The sequence below is a fragment of the Haliotis asinina genome, chromosome 9, assembly GCF_037392515.1.
Source record: "Haliotis asinina isolate JCU_RB_2024 chromosome 9, JCU_Hal_asi_v2, whole genome shotgun sequence".
Lineage (NCBI taxonomy): Eukaryota > Metazoa > Mollusca > Gastropoda > Lepetellida > Haliotidae > Haliotis > Haliotis asinina.
Genome location: NC_090288.1, coordinates 7799446 through 7824913, shown reverse-complemented (window position 1 = coordinate 7824913; position 25468 = coordinate 7799446). Strand labels below are relative to the sequence as shown.

General features: G+C 40.7%; 1 protein-coding gene across 1 annotated transcript in view; it reads right to left on the bottom strand.

The window, feature by feature from the left end:
- Positions 1 to 1423: 1423 nt before the first annotated feature.
- LOC137295506 (BUD13 homolog) overlaps positions 1424 to 25468 on the bottom strand; it is a 38060-nt gene continuing 14015 nt past the window's right edge. Inside the window, exon 2 of the mRNA XM_067826870.1 lies at positions 1424 to 2848. Coding sequence (XP_067682971.1) covers positions 1982 to 2848 — 867 coding nt within the window. The 3' untranslated portion in view covers positions 1424 to 1981. The remainder of the gene's footprint in view (positions 2849 to 25468) is intronic.

Sequence of the window (25468 nt, the reverse complement as noted above, 5' to 3'; positions counted from 1 at the left end):
CTGACCAGGATCTTCACAGGAGAGTAAGTGGGTGGAGGATACATGAGTAAGCTGGAATTACAATCAATTAATTCTTTGGAAGTGTGAATTATAAATATGACCACGAACTACTTGAACATTATGTGAATTGGTTAGAACAATACCCCTTACCTTTGTGGATCAACTCGGTTAATCCAGACAATAGCGTCCCCGTTAACTCAAATGGATTAACGGATCATACCTCTCTTTGTAATGTTCAGGCATTCTCAGCCGGAATGCGAGGTGTGTGAAATAGGAATTTGTGACATGCTGTATGTGTTGAAACGTTCTGTAGTGAGTCACAGTGAAATTTGGCAAAACAAAAAAAATCTCATGATGGAAGAAAAATAGCCTAAAGTATAGTTGCTGCTGGTTTGCTGGTTTTCTTGGTGTTTTGCCTTGGTCATATATACATGTGAAAAAATGTATTGCAACTCCCCATATTTTTCATAGTATCAATTTTAGCAAAGTGGCCGTTCCAATCCACTTAACACCTGGATAAATTGAACCGCAGTGAATTTAAACGCAAAAAGAGCGAAAAGTAATGAATTAAGAAGCTGACAGTGAAATTATTGCAAAATGCCTCACTGTGTAGTGGTAATGGTAATTGCTGCATGACGTAATGATGATTCTGGTATTTTTTCAACTCTATCAGAATCGCAAAAAATATCAATAAACCGCCCACAGTTCCAATATCTGCCTTAAGCCCTCACCACCACCCCCTCTCCCACCCCACCCACCCCCACAAACCCCTTGACACACACACACACCGACCGAAATTACCCAAGGTATGGGTATGATCTAGCATTGTTGTCTAAGAAGACTACCCTTCAATTCTGAGGATGGTTAACGAAATGTGGTACAACAACACTATCTAGGATGACATGTATACCGTTGTCGGTTTCAAAAGTGTTTTTTAACACGCTGAGATCAACGCTTATGAAGTCACATTGACTGTTTGGTTCAAGTTGACGTCAAGGTGTGGGATGTTTGTGTGCGTGTGCGTGTGCGTGTGTGTGTGCGTGCGTGTGCGTGCGTGTGTGTGTTCTGGTACCATGTATAACAGTATTTCTTTAGATGCTGGAAGTGTTGACTTGAGTTCTTATTTAATACAAGACCACCGCGAGGCGACTAAACATATTCCCCATACATTGCACTACGTCGGTAAAACACATTCTAACCCCAGTGAAATCCAGCCATATTCTGTTTGTCAGTGAGTTTGGTTCTACACCTTTTTGCATATTCGTGCCACATTAATGTGAGGAATACTAGGAATGGGCTTCGCACTCTGTAATCATGTTTAAAATAGGAACATGGGCTACCAAACTTCTTAACCAACAAGCATATTCCACAATTCCTATGAGGTTATATCTGAAAATATGAATCATAAATCAACATGGCTACATTTAACTAACAGCATTTATTCAATAAAGGCACAGGGCACCCTATGAGAATACGTTCGTTTATACTGATTTCAACAATTAACCTTACCGGTTATATTTTGAGAAATTATCATGATAGATATGCTGAATGGCCCTGTCACTTACAATGTACAACCACAACAGAAATATATTCAGACTTACAGCTGACAGTCATGAAAATAATGGCTGTCTCTTGAAATCCAGGAAAATACACACACTTGTATATCTTTGTTAAAACCATGGTAGTTTATATTCTTTGGAAAATACACATTTGTTCTCCTATTGTAAACCCCCGGGAAAACAATTAATAGGAAACTACACAAACGCATAGTGTGTAGACAAAATAAAATAATAATGTCCATAGTCAACAGTACTTGGCATCAGATACTGACTTGTAGCTTACGGCAGGGACAGTTTGCTGCTAAAAAAATATGAATCACAATTTGATGCACATTGATGTTCTTTACTTCACAGTACTATATACATTCAAAATAAACACAACCAATTTTGCTGACGATCTTGACACACAGTAGTGACCCTAATTATAAGTGTTTAATGGAACTGTTGCCGAGTGACTTCTTGGCGGTCTTCTTCCAGTTTCGCTTCATCTTCGCCTCCTTCTGAAGTTTCTGCTTGCCCTGGATGGCTTTCTTCTTCATCAGCTTTGATCTTCCTCTCTTGTTCATGTTTCTTCTCTTGTGGTACATTTCTCTCCTGTTGACTTCACGGACCAAATAGTCTCCCCTTTTTCGCTTCTCCCAGTAGCCTCGTTTTCGTTTCATGTGAGATGACTTCTTCACCAATGGTTTCTGATCAGCCTTGTCAAGGTTTTGGTTTTCGGTTTTCCTCTTCTGTGTCTTCTCCTTTGGAATGATGTTACCAGAAATGTCCTTTCCTGCATCATCAGTGTTTCGCCTTTTGCGAATCAGAATTACCTCGCCTCGTTTAGCTCTGTCCAGTTCCACTGAATCGGGATCCACTCTCTTCACCCTCAAGAGATTCTTCCCCTCTCTCTTTGTTCTCGAAAGTGCTAAACTGTCCGCATCATGTCTCTTTTCGCGTGATAGTTCAGCATGCGATTCATCGCCTCTCTTCATGCGAGAGAGACCGATATTTTCAGACAAATCCTGCCTTTTTTCACGAGATAAGACAGGGTTGTCGTCAACATCACCTCTTTTCATTCGAGAAAGTGCGGCATTTTCTATCTCGCCCCGTTTCTCTCTCGATAGGGACGGCATTTCATCGGTGTTATATCTCTTCATGCGTGACAATCCGTCATTCTCGACATCTCGTCTCTTAGTACGAGAAAGCTCGGGAACTCCAGGATCTAGTCGCTTCACTCTGCTCAATTGAGATTCGAGATCCAAGTCTATTGCTCGTTCTGTTGACCTCTTTCCAATGGACGAACCCTGAAAATAAAATATGTTCAAATGAGAAATCAATGTAAACAGAATTTACTCAATGATTAAAAGTACATCGATTATGTTTTGGGAAAACAGTCTCTGGTCAATGACTGTTTTCAGGTGATATCATTTACGGTTAAATCGAACGCAAAGGGCCCACTGATTTCATTTCTTTATAACTGTAGTTCATTGAACGCATTTCGAGTAAAATAGACAGCAGGTGGCAATGACCAAGTAAACAGTTCATTGTGTCCGTAATTTTGTTATTTTCGTTCGTTGTAATCCCAGTGTACCGTATAACATCAAATCCAGAGAATAAACAGTGGGCTTAACTGTCGCAATGGCAATGACAGTACAGAGTCCTGAGAATCAATGATGACACCAAGTGTTCGAATAAGGGGATATGCACTGGTACTGTCGAAATCATGGCCTAACATCAACATATATGCTATGCTAACAAACGAGCCTCAAGAAACCACGACACCTCGCCAACTCAATACATATTTGTTAGTCAGTATGATTTGTTACTTCCAGTTGTCATGGGGTGGTGGGGTGGCCTAGTGGTGCAGGCGTTCGCTCATTACGCCGGAGACCCGGAGTGTTAAACTAAACTCTCTCTCGCCCACTTCAGTTGACAAATATATATTTTCAAATATCCAAATACGTAGGTTGTGTAAAAAAGTGGCGTCCAAAATATATCTCTTAATACAGAAAAAAGCTTGCCTTTTCTTATATTGTTACGCAGATATGTTCTTTCTCTCGAACGCCTATTCCAGAATATGTCGAGAATCATGTAAAGCTTATACCATTAGAATGTCTGCTCAGTATCAAGACTGTCAGGTAACCTCGGGGTTACACATTCTTTATAATTTTACGGTACACCATCCCTTCGATGGCGTCAGCATCACACATTTTGTACCTTACAGTCTTAAAAATCAATATTTGACACACTTAGGCTACCTTTGTCTAAGCACAAAACTAGTTTTTTTTATATAAACATGTCGGTATCAGGTACCGAACATCTTGAAACTACAGAACAAATACTTAGTAGACCCGTGAAGGTCCGGGGTCGAGTAGGTCTTCAGCAACCCATGCCTGCCATAAAATGTTACTATGCTTGTCGTAAGAGGCGACTAACGGGATCTGGTGGTCAGGCTCGCTGACTTGGTTGACACGTGTCATCAGTTCCTAATTGCGCAGATCGATGCTCGTGCTGTTGATCACTGGTTTGTCTGGTCCAGATTCGATTATTTACAGACCGCTGCCAAATACATGTAGCTGGAATATTGCTTATTGCGGGCGGCGCAAAGCTAAACTCACTCACTCACAGAACAAATATGAAAATGATGAACTGACAAACAGCGTGTAATACTATTATTTTTGCAATTTACCAGTAGTTTTATTATGGTAATCAAACCAGCGTCAGAGCTTATTGATCACAAAATCGATACACTCATGTTACATTCTCGAGTAGACACCATCTGTTAACATTCACGTTGAAATGTCATCTACTACCGTGTGCCGTGCATGTGTCAACAGGTGCGAGACAATTTTGGGAAGGATGATTTGCTGTTTCTGGTGTGAACGCTGACGAAAACTGTGCAGGTGTTTACCTGACAGTTAGCTGTTATAGTTTTATGTCATGGTTTAGATGTGGTTAACAATATGATTAGGAAATGATGTATGTATGTATGTATGTATGTATGTATGTATGTATGTATGTATGTATGTATGTATGTATGTATGTATGTATGTATGTATGTATGTATGTATGTATGTATGTATGTATGTATGTATGTATGCATGCATGCATGCATGCATGCATGCATGGACGCATGCTTGGATGTATTTGCGTGTGCGTGCGTGCACACGCAGGCGTGTGCATATGTGTGAGAGTGTGCGTGAGTTTATCTGCATATGTATTTAACAATGTATAACACGTACATATTGACATGAATGAATAAGGTATTTCATGCACACCAACAAAAAACATTACCATGCCTTATGTTTTGATATAAATCAGTGCTGAGGCTTTATTCATGCGTTAATGAACAATATCGAATACCTCATAGAATGTCAAAAAACACAATACACGACACACAACGAAAAATGGTTGGTCTGGATGGTAGGAGATCTTCGGATAATCATCAGATTATTATTATCTGGATTAACATGACCATGTGTCTGTAACTCTACACCTGACCAACTTTGAATGGCCCTTTGACGAGGTTTGACTGTATTCTATTGCTGATACATGGGACTTTATCCTCGACCTACATCCAATGCGAAACACTTTGACATTTTCCACAGAGGATCAGATGAACACCATGAGTGGCGTGGACTGTCATCCCGACAAAGCTGTTAACAGTTCGAGATGTGACCTACATTTGAGATTGCCTTGTTTCAGTTGACAGGGAACGACATTTAGTAAGGAGTATCAGACGTCGGTATGATAATCTGTATGTGCATACATTTGGTAGGATAATCTGTATGCGCATGTAATTTGAAGGGTAATCTGTATGCGCATGCATTTGGTAGGATACTCTGTATGTGCATGCATTTGGTAGGATAATCTGTATGTGCATGCATTTGGTAGGATAATCTGTGTGCGCATGTAATTTGAAGGGTAATCTGTATGCGCATGCATTTGGTAGGATAATCAGTCTGTGCATGCATTTGGTATGATAATCTGTATGCGCATGCATTTGGTAGGATACTCTGTATGCGCATGTAATTTGAAGGGTAATCTGTATGCGCATGCATTTGGTAGGATACTCTGTATGTGCATGCATTTGGTAGGATAATCTGTATGTGCATGCATTTGGTAGGATACTCTGTGTGCGCATGTAATTCGAAGGGTAATCTGTATGCGCATGCATTTGGTAGGATAATCAGTCTGTGCATGCATTTGGTATGATAATCTGTATGCGCATGCATTTGGTAGGATACTCTGTATGCGCATGCATTTGGTAGGATACTCTGTATGTGCATGCATTTGGTAGGATAATCTGTATGCATGTGTGTGTCCCTGAGAAAGCAATATTACCTGAGAGGTCAGTATTCCCTGAGAGGTCAGTATTACCTGAGAGGTCAGTATTACCTGAGAGGTCAGTATTACCTGAGAAAGCAGTATTACCTGAGAAAACAGTATTACCTGACAGGGCAGTAGTAAAACGAAGTATTTTGTGATTTTAAGTTATGGTTAAATTCGACAACAATCGCTAGCGGTTTACAGGAAGATATAAATGAAGCTGGAGTCCATGCAGATAGCCACGGTACTTAGTCTAGTTATCTGCCTTCAGTTGTTTGTGACCAATAGCCCATTATAACAATGCATTGTCCAAAACCAGTTCTAAGCTTAAAGATATATGCCATCTTATTTTAACTTATTTTGTGATAATCCGTCCTTCGTTGACAGGGTTTTATATACAATTAGTTTTACTCACGATATGGCTGACATACTGCCGATATGACAATAAATTACTCACTCACTCACTGCACCATTCAATTGTCAGTGTGCATCATTTCATGACAAATTTGGGATTGGAAATGAACACAAACCGTTTTACAATTCTTTCTAAAAAAACTAATTAAAAAAACATGTTAATTCTAAATGCATTAATCAGTTGCTTAAACTTGAATCTCGGAAAGAGGTGTCTCAGGGCTGCATGGCTGGTGTGAATGTTTTACCTTCTCTTCAGCATGATTTGATATAAGAGGACTTAAAGATCTCGGCAAAAAAACTCTGCAGCCCTCTCGAAGAGCAAAAAACACAATGCAGCAATCACGTCTGTATCAAGAGGTCAATCAGTGAGTCTGAAGCACCAACAGGATTCTCCGGGTTCGATAAAAATACACGAGGACGTCCATTGTGAGTGATGGGAAAAATATCGATGCCGTGTCATGCACTTAAAGCTAGTCTGGTGCCATGGTGACGTTTTATCAAAATATTGCCATATAAATGTTTGATGTTTGGGGGTTATTTTTCATTGTTGAACTTCATTTCAGCTTGCAGTCTAAAGATATTTCCTGCCCAAACTAACATATCTAGGATGATCACATCATTTAGAACCGTTCATTAGGAATGATATCATATTCATTTCAGCAAATGATTATACACAGTACAAACAGAATGGGTCAAAGTTGTTGGTGTGTTGTTTTTGTTTGTAAATTGATATCCACGTCTTGAAGGGTGTTTATATCTGACATCTTCAGCAGAGATTCAAGCTTCACAATCAGCAGAGGACAGAGAGCTGCTTATTCATGAATATATCGGATTTAACGCGGATTGGGAGGGTTTTGCAGTAATGTCCTAGCATGTCAGCTTGATGTGGAATAAAAGTGGAAATGTAAGACATTTACCACGGTTGTGGATGTTGATGACAACATCGACTCCCGTTTCCAGGCCTCAACTTGTGTTTATGCTCAAACGCTGCATTGTGAATTGAGGCGCCTTGGACAGATGAGCTGTCGGTGCCCCTAAAACATTCATGAATGTCTGTGCTATGTCACAACAGATCTCTTTTTGTAAATCAATTACAAGTATAAACTGCCTTTAATATCAAATAGGAAAGAACTATTGACACACGTCTATTTGCCACACTTTGTAAAGTCGACATGGACTGAGACAAGGATGCATTTATTTCCCACTTTTCTTATGCTAACGATTTAACGAACGCTTTCCTCAGAGTTTGGCAATGGGTATACAATTGTCTGTTGCAGGGCAGTGGGAATACAGAAGTTGGTGTTAGTGTACAGTAATGTTATTAATGCAGATATTCATTGTCAGTCGAGCGCGCGGTTTCGACTGATCAAATTGCATGTTAGACTACTGCGTTAGGTAAACTATCCACAAGCCATGGGCTGAAAAGTGTGCACAAACAACGATGAGTTCACATGTGAATTGAGTGTCACCGATACCTATTTTTAATGTTATTATATGAATATGTTATGACTTACATCCACGTTTAGACACTCTTAGTTGTACGCACACAGATATCGATGTTTCGTGGAATAGTCGGTTGTCTGCCATTCCGACAATGACGTTATTAGACAGCACGTCAGGATGTAATGAAATAGAAAGCTATATGTGCTGCGATGTGCTTTGATAACAAGTGTTAAAGGTCCAGAAACCTTTCATTTCAATGTTTCAGAATGATTAAAAACACCTAACACTCTGTTTGATGAAAACAATGTCACTTTAAAAAAAATATGAATTCTAAACAGATATTTATCAGAAAGATTAACTGTTTTTCCCACATTCTGCCTAGGAGGCGAGTTCATTGATTATCTCATTTCACCCAACAGGTTATGACGTCATCGTTACCTAGGGAGAGTTCAAGGCGACTTCATACTGTGTCATACTGTATCTCGTTTCGACCAATCCGTTGTAGTAACCGTTGTTACTGCTCATCCCACTCATTGGCTTCATCACTAGTGCTCATTGTTGTTTTAGTCAATCCGCTGTTTGTCACAACATACCATATATATATATAAGCTTCTCACTATTTGATTGTAGTCACATTTAGCTTGTAAACGATATAAGAATCTACTTCGAAAAAAGTTGTAAACCATAAAGCTGTATGTTTCAATCTATTTTTCTATTCAAAAGAAATCTTTTAACCTTTTAACCAGTCAGACATTACTGCATGTGATAGTTCATAATCATATTCGAAAATCCTACATAAGTATTTCTACTACCCCCTTCTCTAGTGTTTCGAATGTTGATAAGAAATGCTGACAGACAATGTAGGTATTCATGAAAGACAATGCCGATAATAACATAGCACAGCATTATTGTTCTATCTCTGACCTGGACCAGGTCATGTAATGACAGCACGCCCCAGGAATATTAACATTGTGCATTATTTCAATGCATCATTAACTGTGTCTGATAGTATGGAATACTGTGAGGAACCGTCTTGTCGTTTCGCGATCTCGACGTTTGGAAACAAGGTGAAAATGCCAAAAGTGAGAGAATTCTGGAGATCGCGAGGATGTCCCTTACAGCAGTCCATACACAATACTCTATATTAACACAGTAACAGTCTGTCCATTATAATAAATCTTTTTCTCCGCTTAGTGGTGACTATATTGTAATATTGTAAGACCATACAAGGACGCATTTGTTTGGTGATATTCTCCTGGCTACGAGGCGTCGCAGTGGCTGAAAATCAATACACTTTGATTGGCCATCTGACGCGTGAGTGCTGACTGATTACAACCCGGATGTACGGTCACCTGCCTAACAACGGCCACCAGCAGGGTGTCTGTTATTTCCAGTTTTCGTAGATGGTAATCTCGTAAACAATACTGTTTACGATGTGATCAGGAAATACTCTAAAATATATATATTGCGTTTGTTGCAAGAACATAAAATCATAACCACACAATTTGATTTTTGGTTAACGCCGCACACAACACTATTACAGCTATTTGACAGTGGTTCAAGCATTCACTCTTCACACAGACGGCCCGGTTTTGATTCCCCATATTGGCTACAATGTGTGAAGTCCTTTTCTGGTTTACCCTGCTGTGATATTGATGGAATATTAAAAACTATACTCGCTCACTCACTTTATACATTTGAGATTGGTCCAGAAGAAGTGATTGACATCATGAACATCTACATATGCGATTGGGTGTTCAATGACACACACCACCAAGTTAGCTGGCGGAACCACCTTCCTCTGATGTGACAAGAATGGCTTGCTCCAATGTCTATTCTATCCCGAAATCTCAATAAGATACTAATTTCGAAAATTTAATGCCGATGCTTATGTACTATCGAATGTCCTTTAAACATTAGTGTTTTTTATAGATCTGATGTCTTTTATATTCAAAGGTCTGGGTTGCTTCCGTTGCAATTCATTTCGCTGAAATAATCAATGAACCTGAGAGGTATGGTTACCCAGAGGGAAAATCACTGTTTCGTCTGCAGATACGGCCGTGAGAAAGCGAACAGGTAATAACGCGAAACTACACTAGAGTAGACTAAAGAGGGTCCTGGGGTAGAATAGACCTTCAGCAATCCATGATTGCCTTAGAATGGAACTCTGCTTGCCGTAAGAGGCGACTCACGGGATCGGGTGGTCAGGCTTGCTGACGTAGCTGACACATCATCGGTTCCCTATTGCGCAGATCAATGCTTATGCTGTTGATCACTGGATTGTCTGATCCAGACCTGATTATTTACAAACCGCCATCATATAGCTGGGATATTGCCGAATACAGCGTAAAACTAAGACGTGTCGAACAAACGATTTGCCACAACACCTTTCCTGTTGCTGTATGGCCGGCCTACTTCCACCGTGGCAGTGAATTTTGACCCACTACAATACAATAACTGGCTTTCTACAACAATATTCTTCTGTGAAGGAAAACCAGATTCTATGGACAGTCAACTGCATTCATAGAACTTGGTTTTACTTCATCTTTTCAACATCTTAAATGCCTCTCAGAGAAATATATGTCTGGGTTACCCTGTCAGTATAACGCCTTTTTAACCCAAATCAGTGATTGTGTAAGTTGGGTTAACGGTGCTTTGAACGGGACACCGGTTGTAGGTTGACGTGTCAAATGTATCTAAGATGAACCTAAGACAAAATGTTGGTCTCATACGTTCACCACGTTGCTAAGAAATGTTGTACTACCATTGCTCAAATCATACCCAGCTGACAAATGTAGCAATATCATAGGGGCGAACAGGGATTCGAACCCACATTCATATGTTCCTTTCGCGCCAAGGGGAAGCAACTCGTCATTAACGACTGTACTACCCGTCCTCCAGGTCACATCTATGTGACAAAGGATAGTACGGGTGTTGACAAACTTAGAAACATAATCGTGACGACTCGAGATTCGAACTCGCGTTGCTACCTCTTCACAGTAAACTGTGGCGTGGACGACTGGGTTTCAACCCATACTTAATTGATAAATGATGTTGTGTGAGTTATCATGTAGAATCATTATTTTTCCATCATGGTTCATTTGCAATATGATGATCAAATGAGGACAGCGTAATGACGCGCCTCATAAAACGACAGGTGCTATTCACAGGAGATTGGACATACAGGCAATATAAATAATCAGTCTGAATCATTAGGTACGCCTGGCAAATGATCAAAGTTTTTATATCAGCTCAGCAATCACCGTATGCACAGTCTCCTGGTTTATTGATGACGCCAGATGAAAATCAGGCAATTCATTACCAGTCCACTTGCCCGGATGACATGCGTTGCCATGAGCAACAGCTTGTTGGTTATCCAACATCTTTGTACGAGCCAGTGATAAAGGTCATCAAATATATTGAAACAATATAATATGTACAACTAACGAAATCCAGATATTGTTCAGTGCTGTTTCCATCGTGGAGATTTATTAACCTCCAGTGACGTCATCTATTGTCCCGCCAGGATCTTCTTTCACCGAGTAAACCTCTACAAGTAGTTTCGCAGACATTCTCCAAAGAAATCCCGCGGATTGTCTACAGAATTGCCTGCGTCCCAGATATCGTCTGATTAACAGGCCTCGACTTTAAATGATTACCTGTTTTGAAGATTGATAGAACTTTGTCTTGCTATCACTGAATACGATCGTAAAAAATATCACATTATTGAAGATTTCCAATATATAGTGCTGACATCAGGTTTCGAACGTCCAACCCTTCGTTTACAAGTATAGCGGTTTAATCCAATAGGCTAAGAAAGACCATTAGTCAGTATGAACTATGTTCCTCACAAGACTGTCAGTGCGCTTGCAAGACAAAGTGTCGGCTGGGAGTCGCATCCTAGTTGATTTCAATAGTAAATACTAAATATAAAATTTATATCTTCTGTTAGTTCTTAAGTTGGTCCAAAACTTTCTCTTCGGTTTTGTATCGGCCCGACCCGGCCCGATTTCCCAGGACCAAGGTCTCACTTTTTCAAACAAAGCCTCGCAGTCGTTTTCTGACCATTGTATCGAAGGAGAAGGGACCCACGCACAACTTACCACTGACCAAGTTATTGCAGGTTCGACAAAGCAGAAAATTAAAGGAAAATATGAACAATGCTAAGAGACCAACATTGTTTGGCCATATACAAGGATGCCTTAATATATTAGCATCTCATCGACTTGCACTTCTACACATTAGTGTTTCGGATGTTTGCAAAATCGCAACCTAAAAATGTGTGTGAGGCTACGTGTTCTAGTTCACACAGCACCGATTTACAGACTGAGTACTATGCCGCGGAGGTAAAAATCAAACACACCGATCAAACGCAACTCATTTTTTCTTGCCAGCACCATTCATGATAATACCAATTCCACTTTTCACCGACAACGGACGATCAGTAACTAATGACTGTCGTCAGAGGCAACCAACGGAATCGGGTGGGTAGACTCTGGCTTGGTTGACAGGTGTCATTGTATCTCAGTTGAGTATATAGTTGCTCATGTTGTTGATCACTCTATTGCCTGGTCCAGACCGATTATTTGCAATATTATTGAGTGCGGTGTTACGCAATCCCCAGGACCATATAGGTGATGAGAAAAGAGAGGCACATTTAAACGACAGGCATACAGACTTTAAGTGTTTCATTTGAAGGTGAGCCCTTAATTGTTAGAAAGTGAGTTGGTGAGTGGGCGAGTATGGTTATAAGAGGCTTTTAGCAATATTCCAGCAACAATTCCAGCAACATCGCAGCAGGGGACACCAGAAATGGGCTTCCCATTTTGAACCCACGATGAGAATCGAATCCCGGTCTTCGACGTGACGAGCGAGCACTTTAACCACCAGGCTACCCATCCGACCCCAGTTGTTCGAGAAATTTCTGATACCGAGATAAGCAATATGTACTCACTCAATCACTACTTAATTGTGGGATTAAAACAGACAGTCATGCATGAGGAACATCAAATACATTATATGGGAGCTGATATATTCCCCTGCCAATTTGTGTGTTATAATGGTTTTTAACAACTGTGTTCACCAAAACCACGTCACTGTGACAAGAAGTCCGGTGCATTGTTTAAACAATACCGAATCATGGAAAAGTGATTTAATAATTCACCACACTGAGCAATGCTTGGGATCATATTAGGCTTTGCAGCCACCTTTTTGTTTTGGGTATCAATATCTTGTACGAAATGCCACGAGTGAGACTACGTTGTATTGGTAAGTTTGAATAAATCTGCAACAGCCTTAATAGCAAAGGTGAATCTGGCAGAACATTGCAAAATTATGAACATTTAATAAATAATTTTGCTGATTTGATTTCTATGGCCTCCATAACATGGCGGGGGTATATGAGTTGTATCTCCCTGAGTTATAGTCGGAATACTCCGACGTGTGTGTGCAACATATAAGCTCATAAGCTGGATATCATTTGATCACGCGTAATTTGCTGTTATCGAATAGTCTGGTATCGTAATGATGTTTCACACTTAGTTTGTAGTCACACCACGTCCGTGTCTAACGGTTTAATATTAAGCCCATGGGTAATACGTTAATACGGTTATATTCCATAATGCGGCGTGCGTTTGTGTCCCTTTAGAATACGTTATGAAAGATATCCCATAAAGCCAATACATTTGGTGAAAACTCGAGAGATTTTGTAATGTATGCTATATTTGAGATTACCCTTTCTACGTAGAGTAGAAATTTTTGTATTTTTTATAGGTTTCGTCCCATCCAGGATTTGAACCCACATCCTCCGAGTCAAGCACCTAATCGCCAGCCCTATAAGTCAGCTGCCTAACCAGCTCTGGCACCTCTTACCAAGTTACCACAGGTTCGACAAAGCAGAAAATTAAAGGAAAATATGAACAAGGCTAAGAGACCAACATTGTTTGGCCATATACAAGGATGTCTTAAGCGCATATTAGCATCTCATCGACTTGCACTTCTGTTTCAGATGCTTACTAAATCAACTCATTGTTGTCAGTATCACCAGCGGGTTAGTAGACTGGCGATTAGGAACCTGACTCTGAGGGTGTGTGTTCGAATCTTGCATGGAACTAAACCCATCAAAATTACAAAAAATCTGTACTTCACAATAAAGAAAGAGTAATCTCAAACATAACACTTCACATTTGACAATTTATAGCCTTATATTTTCAAGGAATGTTGTATTTATTTTCAGTTTCTATTTGGGAGGAACGTATTATTATGTGAGGGTAAGCCATTTTACAAATTGTTCACAAACATTCAACATTAAGTGCCATAGATGGTAGGAAATGTTTGTAATATTAGTTCTATTTTTCCCCTCGTACACAGCATCTTACAGACAAATATTCGGGAGTGTTTATTCTCTGGGGTCTCCCCCTTCAATTAACTTTGAGTGAGCGAGTGAGTTTAGTTTTACGCCGCACTCAGCAATAGTCCAGCTATTATCGCGGCGGTCTGTAAATAAACGAGTCTGGAACAGACAATCCAGTGATCAACAACATGAACATCGATCTGCACAACTGGGAACAGATGACATGTGTCAACCAAGCCAGCCAGCCTGACCACCCGATCCCGCTAGTCGCCTCTTACGACAAGCAAAGTCGCCTTTTATGGCAAGCACGGGTCCAGTTAACTTTGAAGAGACGTATCAGATGAGTTTAGGTTTGTATTGACTCAAACCTGCTCCAGGGGGAACGTAAAGCATTCAGTGTATAAGTGCCTGTCAAACTTCTAGCAACTGTGATCACATGACCTGTCCCGCGAGATCCCAAACTGTCCGTTTTGACAATGTAAGTGTCTTACAACATGACAGCCCACGCATGATCAAATCGCGTAACACATCTCGGACTCCACCGAATACCGACAGTGTCACCATGGAATATACTGTCAGTGGTAAAGTAGCTTTCTCACTTAATGTCAAATGGCATTTCAAAACAAAATAATATGTACAGATCCGGTTCGGTTCCAGTTCCAGGGGACGACGGAATAGCATAGAGGTTAAAGCTTTCGTCGCATCGAAGGCCCGGGTTTGATTCCTCACATGGGAGCAATATGTGAAGCCCATATGTGAAGTCTTCCCAGCCATGATATTGCTGGAATATTGTTTAACGCACCGTAAAACCATATGCACTTACTCCATTTCAGATTTAGCACGACTACTAGTAATTATACAGGTAATTAGGGTCTACACTGAAAACATAGCTGGTTTACCTCTACTGACTGGCACATCAAAGGAAGAAGAAAATGAGAGCCTGCAATATTCATATGAATACATTCAGATAATCTTTAAGACGTTGTTTTACTGACTGAGTTAGTCAATATTATACCTTTTCATCCACCTGGAGACTAGGATAGCCTAGTGGTTGAAGCTTTCACTCGTTACGCCGAAGATCGAGGTTCGATTCCCCACATGGGTACTATATGTGAAGCCCGTTTCTTGTGTTCCCCGCTGGAACTATTGATATTGCTGGAACATTGCGTAAAACTACACTCACTCACTCACTCACTCACTCACTCACGCACGCACGCATGCACTCACTCACTCACGCACTCACTCACTCACGCGCTCGCGCACTCACGCACGCACTCACTCACGCGCTCGCTCACTCACTCACGCACGCACTCACTCACTCACTCACTCACTCAATCGCTCGCTCACTCACTCACTCACGCACGCACTCGCGCACTCACTCACTCGCTCACTCACGCACGCACGCACTCACTCAAGCACTCACTCAAGCACTCGTTCACACACTCACTCACGCGCTCGCTCACTTACTCAATCACTCACGCGCTCGCTCACTCACTCACTCACTCACGCACGCACTCGCGCACTCACTCACTCACTCACTCACGCACGCACGCACGCACGCACGCACTCACTCACTCACGCACTTACTTACTCACTGAGTGGTAGTTGGAAGTTATGCCGGCAATATTTCAGCCATTTTGTGTCTGTAACTGAGATATTCATTAAACATGTATGACTGGACGCCGAGTCTATCACTAGATTTTATGGTTTGATAACATGCAAGGCCAATAGGTTACAAAGCTTCATATTTAGATAGTATTGAGGGCTTGCTTAGTCTGTTTAGCAACAATCATATGTAAACCCTGGCCTTTTAACTATGGTACCTACGCTAGTGAAAATCGCATGCCAGTAGTACTGTGTGGTGTTCGGCATTGTTATGTGGTGTTCTTTTTGCGAACACCTGGTGTCATTGGCTTTCAAGATCTATACTATCCCAAAAAGAAACGCATAGGCGATTTGTAATTTTAATTACCTATATTGTGTTCAAACAATCGTCAAAATATGTAACAAAGGTGTGATTTTACATTTTACACAAATGCACAATCTCAAGTAAAAAACTGATTTTACCTGAAAATGTTTATTTTGATGAGATTTCTTACAAGGATTAGAATGGCATCGCCAAAACGCAACAAATATAACCTTCCAGTTGAAAAAGTGCATTCACTGTCTGGCAATAAAAATCCAGATTACTTTCAGAAAATTTGCATTCGTTTTGAAGGAGTTTCAAGGTCAAATCACTACGTCACGCCTTGACTCTGCGACACGGAACATTCGAAAATACATTTTCTCAACATGTTTCTCATCTATGTGTTTCTTTGTTTTGGATAGTATATTCAAATCGCTTTCAAAGCTGTTTTGTCTTTAACGCCCTGCGACCGAGACTGCCTATTTTCTGGTTTTGCGTTTATATTTGCATTTACTATGTAATATTTTACTTTCATTCGTCAGTTGAGTTTTACACTCCCAACACTCAGTTTCCTCAAAATATCACAGCAAAGGGGCCAGTAGTGAGACTACCCTTTGTTCTCACGATAGGCGTATGTACAAACCAACTTCCTCATGAAATGTCACAGATAAATACATACGATTTTATCCATTACGATCACAGATTCTCTGTATTCATGACACGGCGGTTTGGTCGACTGTTCAACAATGATTCATGACCTATAAATAACTTCGCAGTTACCATGTACTCGATGCCACACGGACATGCCCTTGTCTAGTAATTGCCCAACATGCGAGACAGATGACATTCTAGGGCCTTGTCCACCAGGCCAGAGTCGGAGTCGTCTCGCTTCGAGCGATTAAGTATGGGTAAAGCCGTGTCAAGCAATTCTCCACCAGCATAATATACTGGTCCGGGACAGTGTAAATATAGCTTCACACGTTGGTGCAAAATGGGAAAGGAACCCGGGTCTTCCTCTTCACAGTTGAACGGTTTTATCAGCTGACTACCAAGCATCCCTCGTTTCAGTTGCAGGTCAGGGCGTATATGATTTGCTGCAGAATACAACACGTCTTTAGCTTTACACTGTTCAAGCATTTTGACGGAGAGAAATTAGGCAATGGCTTCCTCTGACTCGAAATTCCGAATAAAATATCAAGGGTTTCTCAAAATACTACCATATTATCATCACACACTGTTCCGTTGTGGCACGATTCGAGAGACACGTCATCTGCGGGATTTCAGTATCTTTTTAAAAATCTCTTTTTCCCCTAAGAGATGAGAGAAGGGATCGGATGGACATTCTTAGCGGTTTATTGTATTGAGTGTCATCCTGGTAAGCGGTGTTTACATGCATGGGTGAGTGAGTTTAGTTTTACGCCACACTCAGCAATATTACAGCTGTATGGCGGCGGTCTGTAAAAAATCGAGTCTGGACCAGACAATCCAGTGATCAACAACATCGATCTGCGCAACTGGGAACCGATGACATGTGTCAATCAAGTCAGCGAGCCTGACCACCCGATCCCGTTATTCGCCTCTTGCGACAAGCATAGTCGCCTTTTATGGCAAGCATGGGTTACTGAAGGCCTATTCTACCCCGAGACCTTCATGGGTCTTTACATGCATGAAATATCCCTTGGAGTATATAACTGGGAGTATATTTGGCAAAGGGCAAATTGTGGTTGCGTTTTCATGCACCGACTGATTTGGAATATTTCAGTAACTATTTACATACCCTATCGCTGCAATCATAGCAGTCAAAGCAGATTAAGACGACATCGCGAGAGAGCTAAGCTCATCCAGATCATTATTCTTGCTGTTGGATCATCATCTGTTAGAGGGCAACCCATCTGGGTGAGGCCTCGAAGCTGATGATGGAGGTAAGAAGTTCAAGAAACCTACGATGATCAGCAAAAGGCTTCAAAACTTCAGCATGACTTGGGATGTGTTTAAGACTATTTGCCAACGCCGTCAACATTCTTCACAGGTCAGACAGGCTTTTCACTGGACACTGTGTAGTTGTACATGGACACTGTGCGTCCATGACGACTGTGACGTGGACGATGTGACGTGATGTTTGTTCAGATGGTCAGGTATATAAGTGGAAAGATCTTACAAGAGGATACATTAAAAGTGAGGATTCCCAAACTGTGCAGTAGCTATAGATGCCATACATATTTCGATCATTGCTCCATCTCTGTATCATGCCTACTTCGTCAACAGGAAAGGGTGGTACTCCATTACCATGCAGACAGAGTGTGATGACAGATACAGGTTTACCTATGTCTACACTTATTTAGCGGATCGTGTTGACAATGTTCATTCTCACTCTACTGACCTGACGTGGGGTGTTCCCCAAGGATCGGTCCTTGGCTCTGTCCTTTTCTCCATTTGCACACAACAACCGCCCGGAATCCTGATACGAAAACATTCTCTTCTCTTCAACAGTTATGTAGCTGAACAACAGCTGTACATCAACATTGAACCCCTCAACATTCAGAATGCGATCTCTCAATTTGAACTGTACATCACTAGCATCCCGGGATCCATAATGGATGTCATCCAACTCTCTTAAACTGAACAATGACAAGACTAAGTTCAAGATCCTTGGTTTCCCTCACCAACCTGCGAAAGTGGTAACACCAACACTTTTGATGGGAGCATCACAGAATACACCAAGGAGTTCTGTCAGAAATCTTGGGATTGAGATGAACAGACAAATGCCTGATCAAACGCAGCCCAACAAAACAGCTAGATCAATGCTGTATAGCGTTAAAATCGCATTTATATGCATCAAATACCCCCTGGCGCAAATATACTACCTTTAGTAAATTTGCCATATACCTCTGAAGCAAGGGCAAATATACCCTCTGGGGTAAATGTACCCACGGGGTATATGGATTTACACGACATTAAATACCTCATTAGGGTAAATATACCCCCGGGACAAATGTACACCTGGTATTTGGGTCCATGTAATCACGACTGTAGACAGTGTTGAGTGTCACAGATGATGTTCGTAATGTCCATATTCTCTCATTACCTGGACCAGAATGGTTAGAAAACTGGGCTATCCTTATGCACGACGTTCAAAAACAAACATAAGAACATTCACATTCAATATTACTCAACATTCACTTTTAATTCTTTTTCTATTTTGACAAATACTCTACTTAAGTGCATGTGACATTTAAATTAATATTTTTAGTCGATCTTTTAGCATTTACGTCAGTAACTACTAACCCGCCCACGCACACGGGTAAAATGTCCCCTGTGACCAGAGACTACACAGCAAGTACCATCGCTTGTCATTAAGCCATCACCACACTTGAAGGATGCTGAACTGTACTCGCTGAATCGACAAATACAACCGGACCCGTCAACCCAGATTCTATGGTGCTTACTGCTAATGTCTAAACTGTTTTAAAATGCATCGCATTAACGCGTGTTGTCTCAGCCTAATCATCACAGTGCAGTGTATTTGACAAGAGCACCATTTCCGACGAAAATGGAACTGCTGGATTAGTACATCCTGCAATAACAATTCCACGATAATAGACAGAGGTCACGGTACGTGTGATATTGAGTTCCTAAACTCGTCAGTGCTGGGTAATTCAGAACAAAGTTCGGTGTAGCCGAAGATTTCCACTTTTAGTACGTGTTATTTGTGTGAGATACTAACGAAAATTCAAATCGATGAGCTCAAAAAATTCTAGATATGTGTGAGTATGTACATTTTGTTGTGGCTTTTAGCAATATTCAAACAATATGGGCACCAGAAATGGACTCCACACTTTGTATCCATGTGGGGAATCGAACATGGGTCTTTGGCGTGACTAGCAAACGCTTTAACCACTAGACTACCCCACCGTCACTGAAGGCAATGTAATACGACAGCTAAGAATACCCGATCTTGACTTTCGTAAAAATAAGATTCCTATTTGTTTAAAGGGAAAATTATATGAATGGACAACTAGGAATTGTTGATGATACCAAGTGAAAGGGTGCGCATGTCCTGCTCTAACTGTATCACAGATATTCACACAGATTGCGTAAGGTAAACATTACGTCACACAGTAGTCTTGTCATACTTCCGTGGCCTGTAAACAAATCAGACAATCAAGTGACCGAGGAAACAGTAACAGATGTTAAGCTTGAATTACGACCACTGTTAATACCTTCAAAATTCATGTTAATGATAGCAAAAACGGCGCTCAGCTCTTGATGAAGCTGCGTTTTACGGCTTTCTCTGATATGTTTTCTGACTTGTGGTTTGTTTCTCCCTCCTCTCTGAAGGTTAATCTACTAACGGTTAATCCACTGTGTAATTTTCAGAATTCATACCATGCGTGTCATAAACGGGATCGGGTTGTCAGACTCCCTGACTTGGTTGACAAATGTCATCAGTCCCCAATTCTGCCGATCGATGCTCATGTTGTTGATCACCGGAATGTCTGGTCTAGACACGATTATTTATAGGCCGCCGCCATTTAGCTGGAATACTGCTGAGTGCGGAGTAAAACTAAAGTCACTCACTCACTCAGAACTCATACCTTTCCTCTCCGATGCCGGCCATATTCCATCTATCTCTTCAACCTATTGTCCTTACCCAAAAACACAATTTCGCGAGTGTTTCAGGCTTGTTTTCTTACTTAACTCTCAAGGTATGCCTCAGACGTGAACATTATCGACCTTTTTTCATTATAATCAGTAACATATGTTTAAGGTTACTTGGTATTCATGAATATTCATGATATGTCATACATATTCACATTCACATAACTCATGCCTTGAGATATGATACGTAATTAAGATTTATGTCCATGGCGATCATAACACTCACAACAACAGCCAGTTTGTATTATTAAACTCAAGTTAACACTAATACATTATACGCTATCTGAACGTTTTAACCTTTAAAGGGATGTTAATGTTTTTAAAACTGTTGTGCTATATGGACATTTTCTCCATATTTTATGTATGATATTCAGAAATACATAAAAGTGTGCAGAGTTTACGCATAAACGCGTGGCCTATGTGTATTCTCTTATAGATCAGTGGAACGTATTTACACCATAACATGACTGGTTGTGTGATCTGGTCCTTCTGTAGGCACAGAGCACGTTATGAGGTATTCACATTTCACACCAGACCGCGAATGTCATCGTATCTCTTGCCGTCCATCTTCTTTACAGTCCAGCTGTACATTAGATGTACTCCTTAGACGGATTAAGTGTTCTATGGTGACTTAATTAAGCAAATGATTTCAAAACTGCTGACGTGGGGCATGGCTAGAGTGAATGGTACCAGCGAAGACAGTTTGTCATGCAACTATTGCGCCAAATGATACTGGTTTCTTGTATATATCGTCAGACCGCTAGGCGGAGACGGATGATCCCAGAATCAGCAGACACAAAGTTATCACATTCCCATTAACAAACCAGAAATCTAGTAAGGGTGGTTTCAAGCCGACTTTTATAATATTCCAGCAATATCAATAAAGAAGACATCAGAAATGGGCTTCACACGTTCTATCCACATGAGGAATCGAACCCGGACCTTTGGCATTACGACCGAACGCTTTGACCACTAGGCAACTTCGCCGCCTCTAAACAACATAATATGCACGTGCATTAACACTCTCAAATTGTCTTTTTCGTAGTTATATTTTGACAGATACTAAAGTCATCTGCACATTTAAATTCATATTTTGAAGCTACTCCCACTGCCCTACAGTGACAGGGAATTCAAACATCAGTGACTATATGTAGCTGTAAGATATTACGCAATGTTGAAGGACTCACATATCAAGTGTCAGTTCGAAAACGTGTCCACATATTTCTGCAAATGTCATCCTTTGTAGAATCTATCGCATTTCCCCCCAAAATAACTCATCTGCTCAGAAAATGTAATCAGGCCAATAAACATATCCTTTTTAAAAAGTGTACAATTTACGATCGATAGTTTCAGTCAAAAGCCAAACGCTAAGCGTGCTTGTGAGACTGGCTTGAACTAGCAGAAATTCATTATAAATTCATGATTTCAGTGTGAACATCATATGTTTGATTATATGGGATTTTCGAACTTGCGATATGACCAGTCCGTTCTTGTTACTGCTATGTTAAAGAGAAATGTACAACAAACATTGATGAAGTGGGACAGTTTGATTCAATGTCACTTAGAACTGTAAGTAAGTTATATATGACTATGATTCATTGTGACCCCACAATGTCTGTTTAGGGACGGGCAGCCCGGAATGATGTGGGATTCGAACCCATGCAAATTATTGGCAAGCCTCAGGTAACATGTTCCTGGTACGCATAAGGGACGCAACTCTGCAGAGTAGAGTGACCGCAGACACCCCATCACACCCGTATCCAGTACGACGGGAATTTTAGGTCTGAACCAAACCCAGGAATGCTCTACTCAATAATAAACGCGTTTTATACAATCAGATCACAATAAGGAGTCGTCTATGGTCCTGCTAATTGGAAACACGAAAACAAAGTACCCAAAATTTCCATGAAGTCTTTTTTAACTTTCTACGTTACTGTAGTCAATTGTCGAATTTTACTCGTAGATGTAACAAAACATTTACAAAGAACAATTTAAATAACACCTTGCGTACAAAACAAGTCCTGAATTACTCCATTCTTCGCCATGTCGGCGCCATTTTGTTTTAACCCACATTCTGCAGTCACTAAACTATTAGAGAGTTCCCTGCACCTTATTTATCTTGTACTTACAGGGCACAGTATCTTGCTTAAAATAATCCTGTAATGCCTCATTTAAGAAACAACCTGTATACAACTAAAGAATATTGAATTATCTAATTTCTGTCCCGCCCACAACGGCGCCATTTTGTTTTTACACACACAATGCAGTCACTAAACCATTAGAAAATCTACTATGCCTTATTTATCTTGTACTTTCATGGCTTAAACGCTTCATGAAACCGCTCTGTTATGCCTGCAGGAAATCACTTTACGTTTTGCCATTCTGTGGTACCATGGAATGGTAGATCAATTTGCCATTATTTGGAAAGCAAGGTGAGAAGTATACGATCTCGTGCCGGGAACACTCAACGGACCTTGTAATCTTTATTTCGTGATTGAATCGTTTCACTCATGACAATACTTGCCACAAGCTCATTTCTATCTGGACTGATGGCACGGTAGCAATGAATCGTTTGTAAACACAATTGCTTTGACTGACTACACTCAAAGGAATATTGTTAGTAACAATGAATGACATAGTAAACACGATATGATACAAAATATTTAGCCCTTTGAAATGATAAGAACAGACAGACAATGTATGCGTGTCATTTGTAAAACGAACAATGGTTTTCAAGTATTTTATCCCCGTAGAATGAAATAAATATTCAGTCCTTTCCTGATATGTTGTTATTGGTGAGTAAAATGCTAGGTCCACGCTGATTTATGGAAAAGCCAGAATCGCCATGGAAAGAATAATGAACCGCTATTTCCCATATTCAATGGTGCTGATCATATAAGGAGTGAAGAAACGTGTTCATCTATGGTTTGTTAACAACTAACACTATAGTGACGTCAGATAATACAATTTTTCATCAATGGTACTGAAGCAGGCCAATTCCTTATAAAGGGGGAATGATCAATGTACTTTAATATTGCTTTGTGTGCGTGTGCTGAGAGAGAGAGGTGGGAGGAGGGTAAGAGAGACACAGAGAGAGGGTAAACAGAGAGAGATAGAGAGAGAGAGGTAGAGAGAGAGAGAGAAATAGGGAGGGAACAAGACAGACAATTTGGGATCGTGAGAAATCTATAGAGACATAGGACAAAGGGAAAGAGTGAAGAAAGGGAAAGAGTGAAGAAAGGGAAAGATAGAAAGACGGGGTGATGGTGAGAGAGGCAAAGGGAGACAATGTGAAAGGGGCAAAGGGAGGAAGAACAGGGAGAGAGAGAAAAGAGAAAGTGGAGAAGACAGAGAGACAGGATCGGAAAACAAAGTGAGAGGTCCTGAGAGAGACAGAGAGACAAAGGAGAGGGACAAAGATAAAGATAGACAGGGAGGGAGACACCCAGAGAGAGAGAGAGAGAGAGAGAAAGAGAGAGAGAAACACATTCTTTCAACAGCCATACCGCTAGGATCACCTAACCCGGTATGTTACAATATTGGATCTTATATTGTGATTGTGCTCACGAAAGTCTTTCAACTAGACGTACTGAAACTAAACCAGCGCCAGGCTGACCCACTCTCCCGTCACGCGAAATCTCATACAAGCTCGGGTTACTTAAAGAGGGCATCACCATCCTAGTTTCCACTTTCACTATTACTTTTTGTTTCTGTATGTAAATACTACTTCAATTTCTTCACACTGCCTGCCAGGAACACTAGATTTCCGAGATCCATGAACTGTTCAGCAATAACATTAGAAACAACTGAACGTAAAGGTCTTCGATTTTCACATCAAAAGTTCAGTTATTTGCGTGTCTGTTTCACAGTAAATTAGATGTTTTAGGGAAATGAATCTCTGGGTGACTTTCTAACGGTTCTACCCTATTACTGGTGGAATACAAGCTAAGTTCTTGAGCACCTAACACGGCGAGGAGATCCCGAGGGAACGTCACTGTGAGTTAATAATGGATGCAGCCAAGACGGAATCACCATCAATTTCCATCGTTGTGTTTATCTTGTATGTGTTACCGGGTCGCCGGCGGTTCCATTCTTTGCTTACAGACGGAGCACATGCAATTTCTGTATTTCTTTTACAGAATTGCTAGAATTTAATTTTTACCCCAAGCCATATGATTGAAAGATTATATGAGTGATTGGGTGGGTGAGTGAGTTTAGGAATATTCACAGCGGGAGACACCAGAAATGGGCTTACACATTGTACCCATGAGTTGGAATCGAACTGGTGTATTCGGCTTGACGATCGATCGCTTTAACCTACTGCTTTACTTGTAACGATTGTTGCCTAGGGGCCGATAGACCTTATCTCATTCACAATAAACTGACTGTAGAAAGATACCGCACGAGTGGATTCATATAAGTCACATTGGCGATATCTTTGCCACACTGGTACCGAGGAAATTACGGTTTGTAAATGGTAACAAGTTCGCTTGTGGGATAAGTAAAATGACGACGCTTCGATTCTGGTATGTTTTGTACTTTACACTAAAAAAATACGGTCGACCACCTTTAGGACGAACTCCAAGGGAATGGAAACACCAGTTCTACATGTCCTCGTTTCACTCATTTCGAATAAAGCAAACACCAGTTTTTTCTTTTTTAACGACACGCGACATGGTATGTAAATAATCGAGACTGGACCAGATAATCCAGTGATCAACAACATGAGCATCGATCTATAAAGATGCAATTACATAGGTCAACCGCATCAACGAGTCTGACAACCCGATCCCGTTAGTCGTGTCTTGTATAATTCCGTCA